The sequence below is a fragment of the Misgurnus anguillicaudatus genome, chromosome 23 (genome assembly GCF_027580225.2).
Source record: "Misgurnus anguillicaudatus chromosome 23, ASM2758022v2, whole genome shotgun sequence".
NCBI classification, from domain to species: Eukaryota; Metazoa; Chordata; class Actinopteri; order Cypriniformes; family Cobitidae; genus Misgurnus; species Misgurnus anguillicaudatus.
This window is the reverse complement of record NC_073359.2, coordinates 20,932,824-20,954,853: the sequence shown is the minus strand read 5'-3', so window position 1 is coordinate 20,954,853 and position 22,030 is coordinate 20,932,824. Positions and strand designations below refer to the sequence as shown.

The 22,030-nt window shown below is 41.3% G+C and overlaps 1 protein-coding gene across 11 annotated transcripts in view; it reads right to left on the bottom strand.

Moving 5' to 3' along the window:
* Window positions 1-529: 529 nt before the first annotated feature.
* Window positions 530-22,030, bottom strand: part of nfia (nuclear factor I/A) — a 186,726-nt gene continuing 165,225 nt past the window's right edge. For 4 of the 11 annotated variants that reach the window (XM_055218425.2, XM_055218427.2, XM_055218430.2 and 1 more), the window contains 5 exons: window positions 20,886-21,014; window positions 16,587-16,765; window positions 15,376-15,541; window positions 15,098-15,189; window positions 530-687 (listed from right to left, as the gene is read on the bottom strand). In XM_055218425.2, the coding sequence (XP_055074400.1) occupies window positions 673-687; window positions 15,098-15,189; window positions 15,376-15,541; window positions 16,587-16,765; window positions 20,886-21,014 (581 nt within the window). In that variant the 3' untranslated portion in view covers window positions 530-672. The remainder of the gene's footprint in view (window positions 688-15,097; window positions 15,190-15,375; window positions 15,542-16,586; window positions 16,766-20,885; window positions 21,015-22,030) is intronic. The other 7 variants (XM_055218432.2, XM_055218434.2, XM_055218435.2 and 4 more) reach the window with 2 other exon arrangements.

Below are 22,030 nucleotides of genomic sequence, written 5' to 3'. Positions count from 1 at the left end.
TGGTATCTGACCCAGGTAAAACCTCCGTGCCCGCCAACCGCCAACGTTCACCGGTGTGAAACCAGATAGATCCATTGAAACACAATTGAGGAGAAGGCAGAGCTTGCCGGCCTGGAGGTGGTTGTGGGCCCGAACCCTTGGCCATAGACTGCGCTGAGTTTGAATTGACAGAAGAGGCTTGGCTCTCGTTGCCCCTCGTCTTCATCAGCCTCAGGCACGGATGAGGGAAGCTCTTTGATTTGCGACGTGTTGCGTTTTCCTTGTCTGTTTGTGAGGGTGAACCGAACAGAACGAACGAAACAAACGAAAAGAAAAACAAAAATCGTGCATGTTTCCGACAAAACAAAGCTCTTCTTTATCAAGCTCCACCCTCAGAAGAGCTGGTCAGCTATACTATATATGAATATAGGCATATAAACCATACATATGGAAGAATACATATGGACTATATAGATATATAGTAAGTGGGTGTAAGCGAGTTGAATTGATTCCTCTTGATTCCAGGGCTTGGGCGGGGTTCTGCTGGAGCCATGCTGTGGGTCTGTCCAGTACTGGGGCAGCAAGTGGCTTCTCTCTGTTCAGACTGGTGGACATGTTTTGCGGGTCGTACTGAGGGGAGACAGTGGGGGTGGTCATGTGACCTCTGGAGCGGCCGGTCCGTGTCAAAAGTATTTAGCCCAGGTACCACTGTAACAACAAAACAGAGGAAAACAGGTGGTGAGTTTTGTTCAACGTCTGCGTACACCTTGGACAATCTGAGTCTTAAAGGGACACTCCACTTTTTTAAAAAATGTGCTCATTTTTCAGCTCCTCTAGAGTTAAACATTTTATTTTTACAGTTTTGGAATCCATTCAGCTGATCTTCGGGTCTGGCGGTATCATTTTTATCATAGCTTAGCATAACCCATTGAATCTAATTAGACCATTAGCATTGCGCTCAAAAATAACCAAAGAGTTTCGATATTTTTCCTATTTAAAACTTGACTCTTCTGTAGTTACATCGTGAACTAAGACCAACAGAAAATTAAAAGTTGTGATATGGCTAGGAACTATACTCTCATTCTGGCGTAATAATTAAGGACTTTGCTGCCGTAACATGGCTGCAGCGGACGCAATGATATTATGCAGCAACCAAAAATAGTCCCCATAGTCAATAGCAGGGGACTATTTCCGAGCACGTCGGTCTTAGTACACGATGTAACTACAGAAGAGTCAAGTTTTAAATAGAAAAAATCTCAAAACTCTTTGGTCATTTTTGAGAGCAATGCTAAATGGTCAAATCAGATTCAATGGATTGTGCTAAAAGTGGGACCACCAGACCCGGAGATCAGCTGAATGGATTCCAAAACAGTAAAAATCAAATGTTTAACTCTAGGAGAGCTGGAAAATTGGCATATTTTCAAAAAAAGTGGAATGTTCATAACTGTCCGGGATTCACAACAGTAAGCTTATAAAAATTATTTATAATTTGCGCTGTCAGGTACGATTTTGCTGGAAATGTTAGTTTGACGTCATTTGACTTCAACACACCTAAAGATAAGTACGTAAAATAACCAGAAATTTCATGATGTGGATTAAGAGTCAAAAGTAGGTGCATTTTTTTTTTTTAAAGGAACATGGCGACTTTTTGGGATTTTAGCTTATTCATCATATTCCCCAGAGTTAGATAAGTCCATACATACCTTTTTCATCTCCATGCGTGCCGTAACTCGTGTCTGACGCACCCACCGCTAGCCTAGCTTAGCACAAAGACTGGAAATAAATGGCTCCAGCTAGCATACTGCTCCCAATAAGTGACAAAATAATGCCCAAATTTTCCTATTTATAAGTTGTGATTTGTATAGTATCAGTGTGTACAAATAACAAGGTCATTTGAGACACAGCCATCTTTTAACCGTATACATACCGGGAACTATATTCTCAGAAAGTGAAGCAATGCTACTTGGGCACTGCTACTGCTACTCCGCCCAAGTAGCAGTGCTTCGTCTTCTGAGAATATAGTTCCCAGTATGTATACGGTAAAAGATGGCTGTGTCTCATATGACCTTGTTATTTGTACACGCTGTGACTATACAAATCACAACATATAAATGGGAAAATGTCTTTGTTATTTTGTCACTTATTGGGAGCATTATGCTAGCTGGAGCCATTTACTTCAGGTCTTTGTGCTGGGCTAGGCTGGCTGTGGGTGCGTCGGTCAGAGTTGCGGGACGCACGGAGGTTAAAGGGTATATTATGCACTAATCTAACTCTGGGGGATACGGTGAATAAGCTAAAAGTCGGTGTGTTCCTTTAAGGTTTGTCAAATGCAACCAAAATGGTGCACAAACACCTTGAACCTATGCATAAGTAATATCATGCCAAAAAATTAAAGGGGATATGATCCCCCAACAAATATTTAAATAAAGAAAATGTCTCTTTTCTTATCTGCTCTTCTGTCAGTGTGGTAAAACATGGTAAAATGGTGCTTGACTCTGTAGTGGCCTCCATCACATTGCCCGACCTTTCGCAGCTCGGCTAACATTGTTCCTTTTCTACTTCCTACCCATCTGCTCCCTCTCTCTCTCTGTCACTTCAGAGCTTTCCAAAGACATGCCGTCGGTGGGCTCGAGTGCTGAGGTTAGCCCACTGCACCCCTGTAATCTTTCATTGAAATGGGCTTATTGATCGCTTCACTCCATTGTTCGCGGTTCCAGCAAGTGAGCAAGTGTCGTTCGCCCCCCCTTCGCTTTTCCACTCCCTCTCTGACTCTATTCTCTCCTCCCCTTTCCAACTTCCCTCCTCCTACCGAGTTCAAGTTCATGCTGGTGTTACATCATGTCTGGTTGCCTGGGACAACCAGACAGTAGTATACGTGACTATCATTAGCAAGCATCTCGGCTCGTCTCTCTTTCCTTCTCTCCTTCAACATCTCTGGCTCCATTCTCGCTTTTCTCTGTCCTGATGGTGGTTCTGTTCGAGTGATTCGCTCCGTTTAGTCCCTGCTACAAACATACAGGCGTGCAATGCATGCAGTGATTCATACTCCTCCTACAGTCCAGCTCATGTGTATACAAACACACTCTCCACCAATAAACAGCCACGATTAATTAAGCCTACAAGGTCTTCAGCCAATCAGAAAAAAGAGCTAAAGTCCACATTTTAAGTTGAAATTAGTAAAAATATTGGTACATATTTTATACATAAAGTAACCATAATTATTATTAAATTAATTTATAATTATATTTAAATTAGTTTAATATGTTTTATTAATAAAATATTTAATATTTAAGTAATGTTTTATTAATAATCATATTTAATAATTTATTCTTTTTATTAATTAAATAAACATTTTCTTCAAAAATAATTGAAAAATAAATTGCAGAAATGAAGTTAGCTGGTTCCCTCGCAAAAAAGCAAAAAATAAAGATTATTGCAAAAAAAAGCTCTGTGTTTAACAAAAGTTTATGACGCTTACACGTTTTGTCCAAGAAGTTAGTTTTCACAGATTAACTTTTATAAAATTGTAAAAATTTTAGTCAAAATTTAAAAAATTTAAGTCAAAATGTGGCTTTTTGTATTTCTAGTAAACGCATTTACACTTTAAAATGTATCATATTTGTATTTATCCATGAAGATGAATTTGTTGGACAAAATGTGTAAGTGTCTCTGGAAGCGTCCCAATAACTTCCGGGTTGGCCTACAAAAATAAGTCATCCCTGCGGCACTCAATATTATTAATAATTATTGTTATTAATAATAAATATGAATTTATTAATAATTATTTACACATATTTATTATTAATTATACCACATGGCTGTTGAATACTGTATTCTGATTGGTTGAGAAATGTTCAATGGGTGTCAAAATGTCTTAAAAATAGGCACCAGAGCACTATTTTTGGTAACCGTGGTATAAGCGGAATAATTGACACCGGTCCTTTGAATGATTTAAAAATAATGCTCATCCGCGTTGTAACAGCACCTTGGGTGTGCATTATTTTCTTATAATTCAACGGCCCGTCATCAATTATTCCTTACTTAACTATTATGAATTAATATTATTATTACTTTATAATCATTAATAATTATTTCTTAATAACTAAGGTTATTTTATGTCTTAAATATGTGTTTGGTCTTGTACCTCACTTAGTAGAGCATAGCGTTACCAACATAAAGGTCATAGGTTCGATACCAGGGAACACACATACTAATAAAAATGTATAGCTTGAATGCACTGTACATTGCTTATGCAAGTCTGCCAAGTGCAGAAACCTTAATGTATATTAAAATGTTGGTGATATATACACAAATACTCGAAAAACAAAGCTATGGGTAATGTTAGGGTTGCAAATATTCTGCTGACTTGCAAATATTTCACTCGGGGACAATAGGTAAACTTTATATAGCTGCATAATAATAAATTCAAGCTTTTAACTAAAAATGAAAAACCTAATAAATATGTATACAAATATGAATCTATATCGTTGAGTACTATCACTGTGATAATAATGATTTATGAAAAGATATAACAGGTCTCAATGTGTACCGTATTGTAAGGCATAGCTTTACAAAGCATTCATATCCAGCCCATGCTTCACAGAAATGTATTAGGGCTACTATGGTAAATGACTTGATATAGTTGAAAACAATTAGATCAATCATTCTCAGTTGTCAGATGGAGTGGATTCAGTCAGGTTGGAAATGTCCCAGACGTTCACATGGTGGACTCGGGCGTACGGCTCGTTTAAATTCTATTGCTCACCGCAAGCGCAGCGGAGAAACTGGAAGGTTAGTTTTTAATCAATAGAAGTTGCTGACTCTGGACTTCTGCGCTTCGGTGCAGTGCAGCTTCCTCGTGTCTTTGTCTATCGGCTCGACCGCTCTGAAACTTTTCCTCCCCCCGCCCCCTGTCCTGACGAGACTTTCTCTGCACAGAGAGCGGTCTTCGATATTCCCGTAACTTTGTGGACGGTGGGGTAATGTTACAACACAGAGGCGTGTGCTGACAGTCGTGATTTAGTCTGCAGATACATGGTAAGCAGGATGGTGGAGGACAGCGAGACAGACGGAGGTGTGAAATTACAACCTGTCATTCTTACGTTTTCCACAAGGGCGGTGTTTCGTAACTACTGTGAAAACAACGCAAGGAGCATTAAAACAAAAATACTTTCACGGTCAGTATGACGCATAATAAGTACTTTCAATATATCTTTTCACTGAAAAAAGTCCTTTGCATTGATGCGCAATTATTGAGCCAGAGAAATGAAAGTGGTTTCGCATCAGTTTTATAGACTCTCTACTAATGACGTTAAGATTTAATTAGGGGTGACAGATCCCAGATCGGTATTAAAATGTACCCAGAGTAAAACGACGATCACTTTTTCCAACAGTACTGGCAAACTTTAAAACAGTGTAAGGAGAGGGTTGACACCAAACTCGTAACAAAAAACAAGAGACCCATTGCTGAGGAGCCCGGCCTGAGCTACACCAAAACGAAAAGCGATATTTTCTTTTGGCCACGTGATGTGAAATAAATTGGTATGGGGCGACCACAAAGCTTAAAAACGGCCAGTGCTTGACACATCCCCTTCTAGTGGCTGTTTGCTCATCATTGCCAAGAATGAGGGAGTGAGGTGCAAACCACAAAAACCTCCTTTCCCTCGCCTGGTGTTTCCATAGACAGTAAAGAGCAGTACATGGTGCTTTTGTGTGGTTGGATGATTACACCCTCGTTCCCCCTCACTCCACAACCACACTCCCTGGCCTGCAGCCGTCTATTCGAGTGCTTGCTCGGTTTTCTCTTCGCCACCTTTTCCGAACCCAAGACCGTATTTCTCCTCAGGCGAGGCTCTGTTTGGGTGGGTCCGCTGGTTCTTGGGGTGGTCTATACCGTGAGGAAGGGTAAACACATGAAGGGTCAAGGCCTTGGTGTGCAGCTGCGGGGTGTGCAGGAAGAGTGGAATTGTGGGATTGAACCTCCCTTTGCTCTCGAACTTACTCGGGGGACCGAATTGCGCTGCGGGCCCAAGAAAAGCGAAGTGAAAGGTTGAGAGTGGGGAACGTAAAGAGAGAACAAGAGATGGCAAACAAAAACTAAACCCAGAGAGCCAGACGTCTCATGAGCTGCGAGTCGTGCTGAGAGAGACACGAGACGGACGATACATCCGTCTGTTCAAACGACGACGCGCTGAGCACATAAACATCTCCAAGTCTTCGCTTAATGGAGCATTGCCTTGTTCTAAAAGTTAGGGCCACCCATGCAGTCACCACACATGGTGTGGTTCATTTTTGCAGGAAGGTTATGTGTAGAGTTAAAGAGCACCAATGGTCCAATTCACGATTTTATATTAAGTGTGTGTTAGTACTAGGGGTGGCACGGTTCATGAAAAAAATCCGAACCGTTCGGTTTGCTTTTCTCGGTTCGGAGCGCGTGTCCGTCGCACGGTTCAACGGTTCATGGCATGCGCAATGTAGCCTCATGCAATGTATGTGACCTCAGAGAGCGTGTTTGCCTTTCGCGCGAAAGAAGAGGTGACTGGTTTGGAGTGTAAGTACTGCAGGTCATGTTACGTGTAGAAATGGCAAGTGGGAAAGAAAAGGAAGTCTGCCCTTTTCTTGGAGTTGGAGGATGCGCCAGCGTCGTATAAGTTTGGTGTGTGGAAATATTTTTTATTTCATGTTACCTATGATGACAACGGAAATTAAACGATAGATAGAACTGCAGTCTATGGTTTGAATGTGTTCGAACAGCCACAGGAGACCAACTTCTCTCCGCCCATTTATCTAATCTGAGGTACTGAACACAATGTTTTACGTCTTTCGTATTCCGCGCTATTTTTGGCCTTTTATTGATAAAACGAAAGCGGCTGATTTCCGCGTAGTTTCATTTTGCTAGCGTGTGAAAGTTGCGCGATCTTATTTCATAAATTGCCCCTCAAAGTAATCAGGACAGAAGTAGTCAAAAGTAAACAAAAGAGACGGATTTAAATATTACAGGTGTAAACGTTATGTTTCTCTCTCGTCTACATATACTTTGCAGTATTTAAGCACCCTCTCAGTGATAAATCTTAAAGCTACACTGAAGTTGGCATTTTGATAAATGCAAGTTATCTTTGTGTGCTAAAAATGCACATAAAGTTCATGTAGATGGCAATACACATTCTCTTTTTTGCCAAATAAATGAAAAGCATGTTGAAATCATCAATGTCTTCCCTCTTGCTGTATCAAAATCTCACCTCGCTTTCCTCAGAGATGGTCCCAATAATGTGCTTCAAGTCAAATTCAGTTTGTGCATGCTTACATGATATAACTTTTTTAATACTGTATCCTAAATTATGGATAATGAATACATTAATAAGATTTCTGGAGTGTTAAAAATTAAAAGAAAAAATAACAACAAGAACCGTACTGAACCGAGAACATAAAACCGTGATACGAACCGAACCGAGGGTTTTGTGAACTGTGCCACCCCTAGTTAGTACATGTACATGATATGCAAAATGGAAAAACCCCAAAGTTAACGATGACGCGAGTTATCGTCTCCAACGTAAATCTCTTTTTTTGGACTACAACAAACACACGGATTGTAGGCAACAGTTTACTTCCTGTAAGTTAACTCCTGTTAGCATTGCATTGTAAGCGAATCTTTCAAACATGGTAAGGAGCGTCACGTTTCCGGCTGACGTCAGAGGTATTCAGGCCAATCACAACGTACAGATTAGCTGGCCAATCAGAGACACAGCGCTTTCAAATCGATGAGTTTTGTACATGAATCAGTGCGTTTCAGGAAGACAGGAATATCTGGAGCTACAAAAATGTACAGTTTTTTTTTACCATAAACTACGCGAACACATTGTATTATACCAAATACACAAAATACACAAACGTTTTTTGAGCAATGAAATAGGTACCCTTTAAGTCATTTAAATGCCTACAACTAGATCGACATGCGAGTGGTCAAAATAACTAGTTAGCAAACAAATCTCTGCATTTATGAGTATGTGTAATAATGCAATGTGTATAGTTAAATACAATTCAAATTTAGCAATAAAAGCTTCAAGTACTTTAAGTAAGCTTTATAACAACACCATGACTTCTAGAAACACGATAGATTGATGACTCTCACAAAGTTGACCAGCTCATTGAAATGAAGTGTCCCGGCACCCCATTCACTAAAATGAATCGGACCTCTCGACGTGGGTAGGGTTGGTTTTAAAGGACGTACGTCAGCAGTTATAATTGACGGATAGATCGCTGTACTCTCCACCCATCAATAGCTTAAGTGTCCCGTTTGAAAGCCTCCAAGGTGAAAGCTGTTTTAATGTAGCGAAAGGATGGGGCGGAGGGGAGATTACCTCATGCAAATACAAGCACATTACGGCACATCTGCTAGAGCAATACAAGATAATTCATATACAGTACATGCCTTATACACACAAATACATAAAAAAAGAAAAGAGCATCAGGGAATGCAACAAACGGATAGAGAGACAAACTGAAATGGAGTGTATCACCACCAGAATGAAATCGAGAATGTGAAAAGCTAGGTGGAGGAGAGTCCGAAAAATAGAGAGATCAGAGGAGATTGTAGTAGTGAACAATCTGTGAGAGAGAGAGAGTGATAGAGGGACGGGGCTGGGAATCTTCGTCTGGTCCTTTAACTCCCTGTCAATGGCAGGAGTAATCTCATCAGCTAGCAGGAGTGCTGAGTCAGCGGCCACGCTAAAGTGCCTGAGGATGAGTGTCATCTCGGAGGAATTCAGCCTCATGTAATGCAAACCAGCCCGGGTCTGGAGAGCAGTGCTTATAAAAGCCATCTCCAACCCAAACCGCCCAGCCACGTATTACAGCTTCCCGCGGGAGCCTGCAGACGTTTACTACATTATTTATTTACATTTCGCCATCAGACGCTGTGAAAAAAGGAAACGGAGCTCGGCGGTCCATTAGACGACCCCAAACAAACAGCTCACACCTGTGGGATATAAACGTATTCGCGGGGCCGAACGATTACGAGAAAAATGCAGATTTTTGACGATTATTTCCACCGTTACTGTAAACGGGATATACACATATAAAACAATCGGAGAAGTTTGTTACTATAAAATTCAATAAAATTTAAAGTCAGCGGCAATTAAAACTTATTTGATATTTTAATAATTTGAACTGAATAGTTAAAGGAAAACACCACCATTTTTCAATATTTTACTATGCTCTTACCTCAACTTAGACGAATTAATACATACCTATCTTTTTTCAATGCGTGCACTTCATCTTTGCACAGCGCGTTGTGGATGTGTTGGCGTTTGGCCTGGCCCCGTTCGTTCCTTGGGATCCAGACAGGGATGAATTTAGAAGCCATCAAACACATAAAACGTGGCAAATATAAAATGAGAACTATATTGTATGGCGGAAGAGCACTTAGTTTGGAGCACTTCGACCTCTGCCGCATTAACATCATCCCTAAGTGCTCTTCCGCCATACAGTTCTCATTTTTTATGCGCTAAAAAAATCGCCACGTTTTATTTTGTGCCACCATACTTACTTGTGTAACTACTCATGTAACAGTCTTTAAATAGGAAAAACATGGAAGTGCCCGGTGGCCCCCAAACTCATCCCTGTCTGGATCCTAAGGAACGAATGGGGCTAGGCTAAATGCTTACACATTCACGACGCGCTGTACAAAGATTAAGTGCACGCATTGAAAAAAGATAGATATGTATTAATTCATCAAAGTTGAGGTAAGAACATAGTAAACTATTGAAAAATGGTGGTGTTTTCCTTTAATAATAGTATACAGACAGTGTAGTACACATAAATGAAACATTATCTCTCTCTCTCTCTCTCCTGAAATCAGCCAGTTTTGTGGAAGCCTATATGAGCTCCGACAGAAATGGGAGCTTGTGATTTTCTGGTGGTGTGACACGGAGCACAGAGCTGAAATCAATCTTGGATAATTAATTTGTGTGTCCGGCAGTCTGCCCTCTTCTGGCACGTAGAGGAAATGCACACCATACTGCGTGAATTGCTCAGACATCGATTGCAAAACGCTCACCATTCCATTCCGAGTTAGAATTCGCTTTTAACAACGCTATTAGGGATGCGCCGCTCCTCCCGCAATCTTTTTTTGGGTTTCAAATGAAAATTTATTAGGAATTCGGGTAATAATCATTAGGCCCGTTTTGTGAGAACATCTCCGCGGATGCTTAACAACGCCAAATAGACACAGAGGACAAGAGTCAATTACGGATGTTATCTCTCCCGCATGCTAACGTTTATAGGAGGGGAATAAAAGCCGAGGGTGTTGGAGTTTTCGTCCTAGTCTCAACAGGGCCGATTTACAGCCTGTGTGTGTGTGTGAGTCACACTGCGCTGCCTATCTGTGCTTCCCATCACACGCCGAGTTCCTCCCGGAGAGTTTTGATTAAAAACGCTGTTTATGAATCATTGCCATATCAGCACCGCTTTGGGACCGGGGTCAGGCCGCAGTCTCCGCACACTGCGCAATTAAACGCAGATTACAGGCCTGCACACGTATTGTAGTACTCAAGACTATTTTTAAAGGTCTTTGTCTTGTCTCGAGCTTGAGGACATTTATTTCAAGATTGGTCAAAAGGCAACTACTGTATGAGGATATCACTTTATCACACCAGAATTGCCCCTATTATGAGATTATGTAAAAAATTGTAAATAAAAAAAATCATTTTAGTTTGCACAGACTGGGTCACACAATTTCGTATTATTCCCCCGAAGTTAATCTTTCCAATCTCAACGCAATTAATTCTGGCACATGTAACACATGCAGATGGTGGCTATTATTGAACATGTGCGTAAATGTGTGAGAAATGCCCCTTCCCAGGGTACCATCCCAACCCGCCCCGCTATATCCCTGCATGTGGTGCCAACCTCACCATTTTAGAGGGCACAGCTCCCATGGCTGCCAACCCCTGAGGGCACTACCACCCTCCCACCCTTCCCTTTCAATGCCCACCCCTCCTCCCATGACAGGCCCTCCATCATACTGTCCCATCTTGCTTTCTCCTCCTGGTTACCATGACTAGACCGGCAGGAATGTTTACTGTTAGGGTCACATCGTTTTCGTCTGCACGTCACTCTCGGTTTCTTTTATAACACGCCGCCCTCCGTGGGCTACTTTTGTCCTCCCCGCCTTGGGGTGGTCTGCACCAGCTTATGAGACGGATGAAATCGTGCGACCGAACCCCGCCGTGGGGTCACAGGCTTTTCAATATGGCCATACAGTGCTTTAATATAACATCACGGTCTAGTCGCTGTCTGGCTAAACAGAGCCTTACGGTTTACTGACACGGTGGGTGACGGCACTCGGCAGACTTCTTACAGAGCTGATCTGAGAACCGAGACCCAGTCTGAAAATCGAGCAGAAGTCATTTTTTGTGATTTACTACATAAAATCATCAAAGAACATTGTGTTAAAATATAATCTTGGTATCTTTAATATTGAGTGGGTAAGATCGTGTCAAAGATTGAAATGAATGTGAAACCAAACTTTGATTCTCCTCATAATTAGATTATGAGACTTTAACCTGGATTTTACAAACAAGGTCACATTTAAAAAATAAAATGAAGCGAATTAGCAATTTTTATGGTTTCATTTAAGCTGTAACAAAATACAGACTTTTGACTTTCAGTGTCAAAAATATTTGGTTTTGGTAAAAAAAAAAGTGTCTGATTACACCAAACGCGCTTTAAACGTGTAAAAACGCTTAACGAACCGCAATGCCTTTTTTGGACACTTAAAATAGCACCTTTTTATATTGCTTGGCAACCACCGAGGCAGCTGTCCTGTCAATCAAATATTGAAGCGTGAGCACTCTTTTGCTGTTAACTGTCATATTAGCAGAAACTTTAAAAAGGGGACGCCTTGCTCTGACCTTAATCGAGGGTGAGAGGTGCACCTTCGCCACAATGGAAGGCCCGCCTCTCCCCTCATTCAATTGGATAATGGAAAGACGCAAATGACATTGAGCGCTTTTCCGCTCTCTGCACTACTTCAAAAATGCGTGCCGCGTCAGACGGCAAAAAAGCGCTAGGCGTTCGCCGTGCATAAACAGTGCGCATAACGCTCACTGCTCATAGAAAATCATTCAAAAAAAGCGCCTGCAACTGCCATAAACGCATTTGATGTGATTGGCTCCTTACGGTACATTCATGGGGCGAAAGCTCTAACGATTTATGGAAGGTTTGTTTGAGAGCGTGGCCAACAGCCAATCACAGTGACCGCAACACATGCTCCGGTCTTGCATAAACGTAATTGGCTGGCTTGTACAAGGTTATTTGTATAAGGCGATTTGATTGGCTGACACACTCGTTGCCGCTTGAAAAGTTGAGAAATGTTCAACTTCTACAGTGAGCAACCACACCGACGGATCCACAATTCAGTTCGGCAATGCATGGCGTCGCCCATTAAAAGTGTATGGGAAGTGTTAACGCTTACACCCTGTGTGAATGTACCGCTAACGGGTGATTCTCGCGAAATTAGACTTTTCAGGTGTCATGAAACATTTTGATAAAAGAAGTAAATGCAAAGTAAGAGTATCAAAATAAGAAGCATACAGTTATAAACATCTCTTCATGTATTATTTTGCACATGATTTCAAATGACATCATACAAACCAATTTTGTTGTTTTTTCCACATTTAAGGGGAAAATATGCATTACAGCAACGTGTCCATGACTGGATTTGGGCTCTTCGACATGGAAATATTTATAATAAAAAAATCTAAAAAATAAAAAACTTCAGTGCATGTTATACTATAAACATTTACGGTAAAGAAACATGTGTTATTTGGTGATCATTGATAAATGTAGAGACGATAATAAGGAATATAAATGTGTCCAAGAAACATTTTCTCATCCTCCGCAACAATTTTCAATCATTGTTTAAGCCCTCAATGAAATAAAATTGTTGGAAGGGATATAATTGACTGTAACACTCAAGATGGCTACCAGGTAAGCAGTTCTTATTTTTTTTCTCCAGATAAAAGTTGAAATTTTGTTTGTCATAGTACCTAGACAAGTTTTAGTTCTCATTACCGAAACATAAGTTTATAAATGCATATATTTAATGTAATATCATGTTGCGGTAATGATAATTTTTATAATGATAATCTAAAAAATTTAAATAATCCTCTAAAAATAATGGTTGTAGTAAATTCAGACCTTAATCTTATATGTGCAAAAAAAATTTGGCTTTAATGGCTTTTTTAAAAAATCTGATGCTGGACACATTCTAAATCTGGATTTTGTGAGAATCAACCTAACGCTTGGCGGAAGCCTTGTCCGAAGCGTGGCCAACAGCCAATCACAGTGGCCCCAACACATGCCCCGGTCTTGCATAAACTTATCTGATTGGCTGACGGACGCTTGCAAAGTTGAGAAATGTTCAACTTTTGCTGCGAGCATCGGCAGTGACTCAACGTTGACGGATCCACAATTCCGTCCGGCAACGCATGACGCCACCCATTAAAAGTAAATGAGAAGCGTTAACGCTTTCGCCCCGTGTGAATGGTCCGTTAGACAGGAAGTTTGATCAACATAGACAACAACCGATCAGTTTGCATTAATATGCAACACATTTAACAATTTATAGACAATTCACACAAAACTAAACCAAAACACAAACATCTACATTTCTCTAAATGTAACCCCAATGTCAAACAGGCACAGCAACACAGGTTAAAGTTGATCTGTAAGCTAGTAAATTTGAGAGAGAGAGAGAGAGAGAGAGAGAGAGAGAGAGAGAGAGAGAGAGAGAGAGAGAGAGAGAGAGAGAGAGAGAGAGGTGGGAAGGAGTAATAAATAAATACAAACAATAAATAATAACAACCCCACACATCCACCCTCCTCTCCATCCAGCCGGCCTGACAAACACCTGCCTCCACTCTACTGGGAGATGCGTGTCTTGCGGCCTGCGACACAGTCAATAAATCGATGGAAGGCTGCTGCAGGGCTTTGGACACACACGCACACACACGCACACACACGCACACACACACGCACACACACACACGCACACACACACACACACGCACACACACGCACACACAGCTCCAATCTCTTCCTTAGCATTTGCTCTATGAGTGCAGTATCATCTTTGCAGTATTAAAAACGGACCTCTTTGGGATAGTGCAGGTGGCGGTACAAACTGCATTTGTCCTCCGAGATGAGATTATGTGTGTGGGTGAGGACTAAAGTTAAAGGTTGCAAAGGCATTTCGGAAACATTACCATTACGAATGCAATACAAGAACAAGTTTATGTACATCAACGGAGCGGTCTTGATGTTTATAAATGTATTTAACAGTGGTTGACCCATATAGCTGAAGCGTATTAAGACTACCATTAGCCACACATACGCTATAGAAATTTCATTGCATTAGTTCAAACCAATTGTTCTCTCCACGGCGTACATCTTTAAGCTAATGGAAAGAGTAGGCTAAATGCTAAACGATAAATCTATTGTTATGTCATTTAAACTTTCTAAAATTAAACTTTTTGTTTAATGCTGTTGTCATTCTATATAAGGCAAATTTATTTATGTAGCACGTTTCATACACAAAGTCCTTTAAATATAAATGATTTACATACATGAGATACACAACAAATAAAAATAAAAGTAACGTCTGGAGATCTTTAAAAGGTTATGATTTAAATAACAATAAAAGCTAAAGAAAAAAGCTATCGACTACGTACACTTTAATGTGGTACATTTTTGAAATTCAGTAAACAGCATTATTTACTAACAGCAACATTGTTAATAGGATTAGGTTTGCAAAACGCCCAAATATCCGATTAATCGTCTGTCTGTAACGGCTTTATTTAAGTTAACCGTACCATATGACAACCTACACAGTATGTCGTATGCGAGTGAAGGGGTGTGTGTGAGGGGCATAAATCAGGACTACGACTGCCGTACAGCAGAACCCGAGTAAGAACATGCCAATTACGAATGCGATAAATCAGCTACGAGCTCTCGCGTTAAAATACTAAGAGCCGACATAACGGCCCAAAAAGCCCCTTATGATGGATCTCAAGGACTCTTGATGGACTTTTAGGGATTTTCGATCTGTGTGTGTACTCACCTGAGGCTGCTGAGGGATATTTACAAAGCTGGGGTCTCTTGGGCCCACGCTGACAAAGCGCTGAGCGGGAGACGTGCTCGGTGTGGAGTAGGCTGTGGGGACAATTACACACAAACACAAGCCCAATATCAATATTATATCAATGCAACTGTTGAGAAAATGGCTTGCTAGCTGAAGTTTGACATAGACGGATGGGAAATGCTATTCATTACGAAAAACACTTTGGATAGACTTACACACGCTTGGGAAACCCGAAATGAAATACTCTGGGGACTCACTTGGCGAGGTGGGGGAGTTGCCCCCTCCCTCGGTGGAGGTCGAGGGAGGTTTGGAGTCCGACACGGGCAGGGGCACGGGTCGCGCCATAGGGGGTGGTGGAGGTGGGGGCAGCATGGGGGTGGGCAGGAACGGATTGTGCACCTTCCCTTGACTGCTCCCGTTGGGCTGGAAAGTAGAAGGAAGGAAATAAAAAACATGAAAATGCATTTCATGTTCAATTTTTCATTTTTGGGTGAACTATCCCTTTAAAGCCATCTTCTATTGCACCACCCATACAGCCATACACAATAAAATGCATTACGTGTTTGCTGTTACAACATTTGCCGTAAACTTTTCATGTTGAGACAATCTCAACAAATGTTTATACACGGCATCACGTCTACAGATTAGTCCACTAGAAACAAATGCATACACCATCCCCCTTCATATGACCAGCAGCCCCAACAAACTACAGTATAAACACCCCACTGACTTTGCACACACATACAGATTGTTTCAAGCACACGTGCACATCGGAAGGATCGGTGTGGTGGTGCTCAGCAATTTCTTGCTGCTCCCAGTCATAAAAAATTCTGCTGCTCTGCGCACTTCACCGTTCATAATCTATGACCCAAACAGCGCCTGTCTCTCCCGTGGCCGTCATGACCACGTCGGTTCGTCCCCATCCCAGAGTCCGGTCGCTCTCTCACAGGGATCGGATTTATTACCCTATTCCCCAGAGAAAACCGAGTCTGAATGAGGTAGAATATGGGTACATTTAACAAGAGTTTCAATGTATACCATAATGTAACATTTAGTTTTACGGACTTGATTGCTTTAATTGTCATTTATGAGACACGTATGTGAAAATTGTTTATATGGTGTGGGCTACACGGGGTGGGGGCTTGAGGCTAATAAAAAGCAGGCAAATAAACGCAAGGTAAGGCAGTTGTTTCTTAAGATGCAGCTATGAATTATGGGTAGCGCTGTAAATTTTTGCTTTACGGGTGTGCTCTTATTAAGTCTTCGTGTAGCTCAACTGGCAGAGTACTGTGTTAGCAACGCAAAGGTAAGTTCGATCCCCAGGATACGCACATAATGCTAATAAAATGTATAGCTTGAATGCACTTTGAATCGCTTTGGTAAGTGTCTACAACATGAATAATGTAAACTAATTATATACACATACTGTAAGTAAAAGGTAAGGGAATGTGTGTATGCTCCTTCTTACATTAAGGAAGCCCACCTGTCCAGCTTGCTGACCACTGTCGGGGCAAACAAGTTGGACAAACTCCTTCAGCGTCTCCTGGGGGTGGTAGCGGATGGCGTGGTGGGGGAAGTACGAGCCGGGTTGTTGGATGATCGGCGACGTCGGGAAATGAAGACTTGACGGCGTGGCGTGAGGACTCGCTGGAAAGAGAAAAATAAATGAATTAGAAGTATTGAGAAAGCAGACGGCTGAGAAGAAAAATCTGGGCATTTGGGGGAGAAATGGTGCTTGGTGGGATTGCTCATGCAGATGGGGATGTAGACACAGAGCTTTTATTGCAGGTTCACTGGTTCAAAATATTCACACGCACACTCTCATACGAGGTGATGTAGAGGGTGTCAATAAACTTTGGTATGAGGCTATGAGAAATTGAAGCATGTTGTTCAATATGTCAAACTGTTTGACCTGCCTGCCAATTGTTCAGCTATCAACTTGATCTGACCTCAAAATAGACTTTTTTTCTGTATCTCTCAAATCTCATTTGTTCGTATAGTTCAACTCTCATAACCAGTAGGGACATGCCAAGTTTATTTCTGCAAACACTCATATGGTGGGATAAAGGAAATAATAATACAATTCTGCCATTTGCACTTATTGTAAATACAGACTGCGATAGACTCACAGCCTTGTTTGCACGTCAAATTAAATCGACTCTGCATGTACTCTGAATGAGGCCTATGATAGCATGCACCTGTTCGAAACAATGGAAAGGCCCTGTAAGAGCCAGATGTGCAGTTAACAACACTTGAAAGATCCACAGGCCGATTAAACTCCAGGCGCGTTGCTACCCTCCACTTGAAAACTAGCGCCATGCCATCCAGATTCAATAAACGTGGACCGTCCTGCCAAAACCTAATTTTGCCTTTTTACATCCAGTGGCACCATGTTTGATACAAGCAATAAAAGACAAAGTCGTCTTGTCGCTGATGTATCGGCCCCTCTCCCGCACCTTGCTGGCGGGCCTTCGCAGATCCCCGAGAATGACAGTCCTTTAATAGATCGAACCTTATCAAGTATTTAATTGTAACCGGCACAATCTAATTAGGCGGCTCTTAATAGAGGTAATATTCGGTTATTGGTTATTAGTATAATGCCCGAGATGTGCGGCAGCTCAGGGTCTTTAAGCCAGTGATGTATCGCAGCGCAGTTAATAAGACTCCGCACTCACCCTCTCCAATCTCTCTCTCTCCCTCTCTTTGAGGAGAGATGGTAAGCTGATACTACATAAACATTGTTAAAACCACAGCCCCCTGCTGCAGTAATTCACTTAGCTCGGCCCTTGATTTATGGCTCTGTCAATAGAGGGTGACTGGAAACTCTGGACGCTGGGACTGCGATGTAGCCATTGTATTTACAGTAATAATGGAATGGATGACTCTCTCCTGCCCTTCTTTTTGATGTCGTTCACTGTCTTTCCTCTCCTGACGTCGTCTTTTCATGCCCTGGATCTTCTTTTCGTTAGGGGTGGGATGCAACTTTTACGAGGACGGGTAGCGTACGCATGCCGTATCTTACCGTACCACTCCTGCCGGATTAGCCCTGTGTGCAGAGGCTCTGCCGCAGCGACTGACCCTCACTAAGACACGCCCTTTCAGAACAGTACACTGTGTATCCTACCCTTGGACGTCCACATACACCACATCTGTTTGAGGTGTATGATGCTTCTGCTTACACCCATAAACACACAGATCAATGCATAATACTAGGACACAGTATGTGTAGCACATCAAACAACGTAACCGGAGCAGAACTTGGAAAGCCACCGGCCCAGAGACGGCATTAAATGGCGTCTTCGATGAAATTCATGGGCGCTATCCATAATCCAAGGACTGATTTAATGAAACACTTGAGGAGCATATGGTTCCTGCGGAGTTGTTCTAAGAAGTGGATCCAATTGGCACCACTTTGTTAATCTGGAGGCAACATGTTAAGGTTGGACCAGTTTCTTGAATTCTCTCTTGGCCAAATAAAACTATTTTTAACTATTTGTCAAGCATATACCTCCGAAAGGCCAGGCGTCTACCTGTTTGATTCTCAAATCATTTTGGAGTCGTTGGTTCTCTTCAACCATGACCGTTGCTATGGGGTCTTAACCAGCCCAAGTCAACTCCAGAGGAGTGGTTTAGGAAACTTCCCATTAGGTTCAACTCAATTAGCTCACTAGTTTTTTCTCTTTACTCACTGACAGAATCTAACTGTTGTGAAACGATAGCCAATTACCTAAATGGCTTGCTCTTGCTCATGTACTTTTTCATTTAATGGTGGTTATTTGGATGGAAAATTGCAAGTAAACAAAGTTCGGCCATGTTTTGCGTTGGCAAGGCTGTGGGATGCCGTAATTCCTCCTACGCTAAGACGCGCCGCTAAATGGAGACACTGTCTCACATCCCTTAATATTCATGTAGAGCGTGGGGAAAACCGCATTAATGCGCTGAATGAGACATGCAAGAGCTCATGAATTGAAAAGGGTGGAGATGAGACTAATACCAGAACACACAACTGTGCAAAAGGGAGAATAGAGGCTCGGAGACAAGCGCTTAACTACAGACAGCGGGAGAGCACGGAAGCCCCAAGAGAAGCGTCTGATCCTTAGAAATTACTCGTCTTTGTGCTTTATTAACCAGCGGGCTGCTTCTCGTAAGACTGGCGCCACTGCGTTCGAGACCAAACTGCATCAAATAATGGAACCTGGACTTGTTGGTCCAAAAGTTGGAACCAAAGCAGTCTTGCTGACGGTTGTCAAACCAGAAGATGAGGTCTCAGAGGTAGTGGGTGGCCTTGAAGTTAGTCTGAGGGAGGTCTAGCTCCCAAAGCAAAGCTGGAAATGATAATACTGCAAGAAAAAGGAGGCAGACCCCAGCAGCTGGTTGTACGTGGCTCTGCCGTCGCTATTGTGCCGCCCCCCGTGCGAGGGCTACGCGATTAATAGAAAAGGCTTGGGATTAGTTCCACTTTGCAAATCGTGTTGGTTCACTGATCCTTTTCCCCTCTTTTTTCCCCACTGTTGCTAACTTTCCTTGAATGGTGGATTATCAAAACAATAACTAAGGTGATAATAAAAGGCCCAATCAGCAACAGGTCCCCACTTCAGCCTTCAGGGTGTCTGAACAACATTAAAGAGGGAGGGAAGAGCTGTGTTAGAAAGTCACACAGTCAACTAAAAGGAAGGATAGACTTAAATATTCTTTAGAAATAAGTTTTTTCGACTGCCCAGCCCTTCTCCCCTAAACCTTACCAGATCCACTAACATTTTTAAGGAGAGGGAGGCAAGCCTCAGCTACTTTAGATCAATCGCAGACCCAAAGAAAGGCAGCACGTATTTAATCGTACTCCATTTTTTTCTCCTTGCATCCACGTGGGCATAAAATACGTTATTCAGCTATTCGGCTTCCAAACAAGATTTAATACTAATAGCCCAGAAATTAAGCTGCGTGGTTTCCATTTTAACATATAAATGAATATTAAGTAATTCAAGTTGGAAATGAGCCCTTTGGCACAGTTATATACAGTAAATAAAAAATATTACTAAAATAGAGGTTCACTTTGTAACCAATAGCCTGAGGACTTTTCCATACAAAGTGTTCTTAAATAATTAAAAAAGCAATAATAAATGTTCGTACATTACAAACTTTTTAAAACGTTTCGTAACTATTCATAAAACAAACCCTGACGTTTGCATAGAAGTCAGAGAATACCGGACAATGTGTTTCGAATTTGTAAAAGCTATAAGTCAAGACAGAAGAGTGAGTTTATTTTTCTCGCTATAACTCATAGCCGCGCAAATATGAGAATTTGTAGCAGCTGTGCATTTGTATGACTTTACGAGTGAGTGTTTGATTAAAAACGATCTTTCCTTCCCGACAGAACCATTCAAAGCCAGCAACAATAGCCAGTGATAACCTGATCCAGTCTATCCTCAGATAAAGCCACTGTTAGATTACACGCAAACCTGCGTCTAAGTCATGCTCGGGGATCTGGTTGAGGGTTTACATTAAACAGATGTAAATTAAGTAGCTGGACTAGAAGAGATACTGAGAGATGTGCACTCATTTGACCACACTTCAGCATCATGATTTTAACAAGTTACAATGGCATTTAGCCACCTCTACATCGAATAAATCAGACCCCATTGTCTGAAAAGGGACGGGGTGTGGAGAAGTAGGGGTTTGAGGGACAGTGACTTTTATTCGACTGAGGTTAGGGGCTTTAAAAGGGGTAAGCTGTGGTGCAGTTTAAAGGGGAGGGGGTTAGGGACCTCACCTCTGGGTCCTGTAATGACAGGTCGATGATGGTGTGTGAATGCCGTTCGAGGGGAAGAGGTCTGCGTAGGCACAGGGCTGCTGAAACCAGACTTCTCTGACTTCTTTAATGTGGTAGGCGATGGCATCCCTGGCAAGAATGATTGATAAGAGCTATTTAATAACGCAAGGTCATGGAGACACAGGCTGGCGCAAAGGAGAGAGAGTGGATAAAGAGGTTGGGTGGGTTTGGTGGATGGGGGCAAGATAGCAAGGGAGATTTCTGCACGGCCCAGTGGGGTGTGGCACAGGATACCAAACGACGTAGCCAATCAAGTGGTGGTGTAGGAGGCCAAGGCTTAATGTTAAACCTGTCCCAGTAAAATGCAAGGTCATGTCAATATAAAGTTTGTTCTGTTAAAGATGAAATGTGGACAGAGGTTAAGAGGACCAAATGTCATACTAAAATGAGCTTCCTCTAGGTTTCCAAAAAATTGAATTTTAGGAAATTTACTATTTCAAAGTGAATTTACATGCACAACAAACCACTGGTAATGATAAAAAAATCGACATATAATTTTGAAAAAAGTTTTAGGAAATGAACTATTTCAAAGTGCATTTACATGCACAACAAAGTACTGATAACGATAAAAAAATGACGTAAAAATGTTTAACAATATAATTTTCGGAAATTTACTATTTCAAAGTGCATTTACACGCACAACAAACCACTGATAACAATAAAAAATATACGTAAAAATGTTTAACAATAACATTTTAGAAAATTTACTATTTCAATGTGCATTTACATGCACAACAAACCACTGGTAATGATAAAAAAATGACATATAATTTTTAAATGTAAAATTTTAAGAAATGTACTATTTCAAAGTGCATTTACATGCACAACAAACTACTGATAACGATAAAAAAAAAGACGTAAAAATGTTTAACAATATAATTTTTGGAAATTTACTATTTCAAAGTGCATTTACACGCACAACAAACCACTGATAACAATAAAAAAAATCTACGTAAAAATGTTTAACAATAACATTTTAGAAAATTTACTATTTCAAAGTGCATTTACATGCAACAAACAACTGATAACGATAAAAAACGACGTTAACATTTTTACCATAAAAATGTATAAAAATTTACTATTTC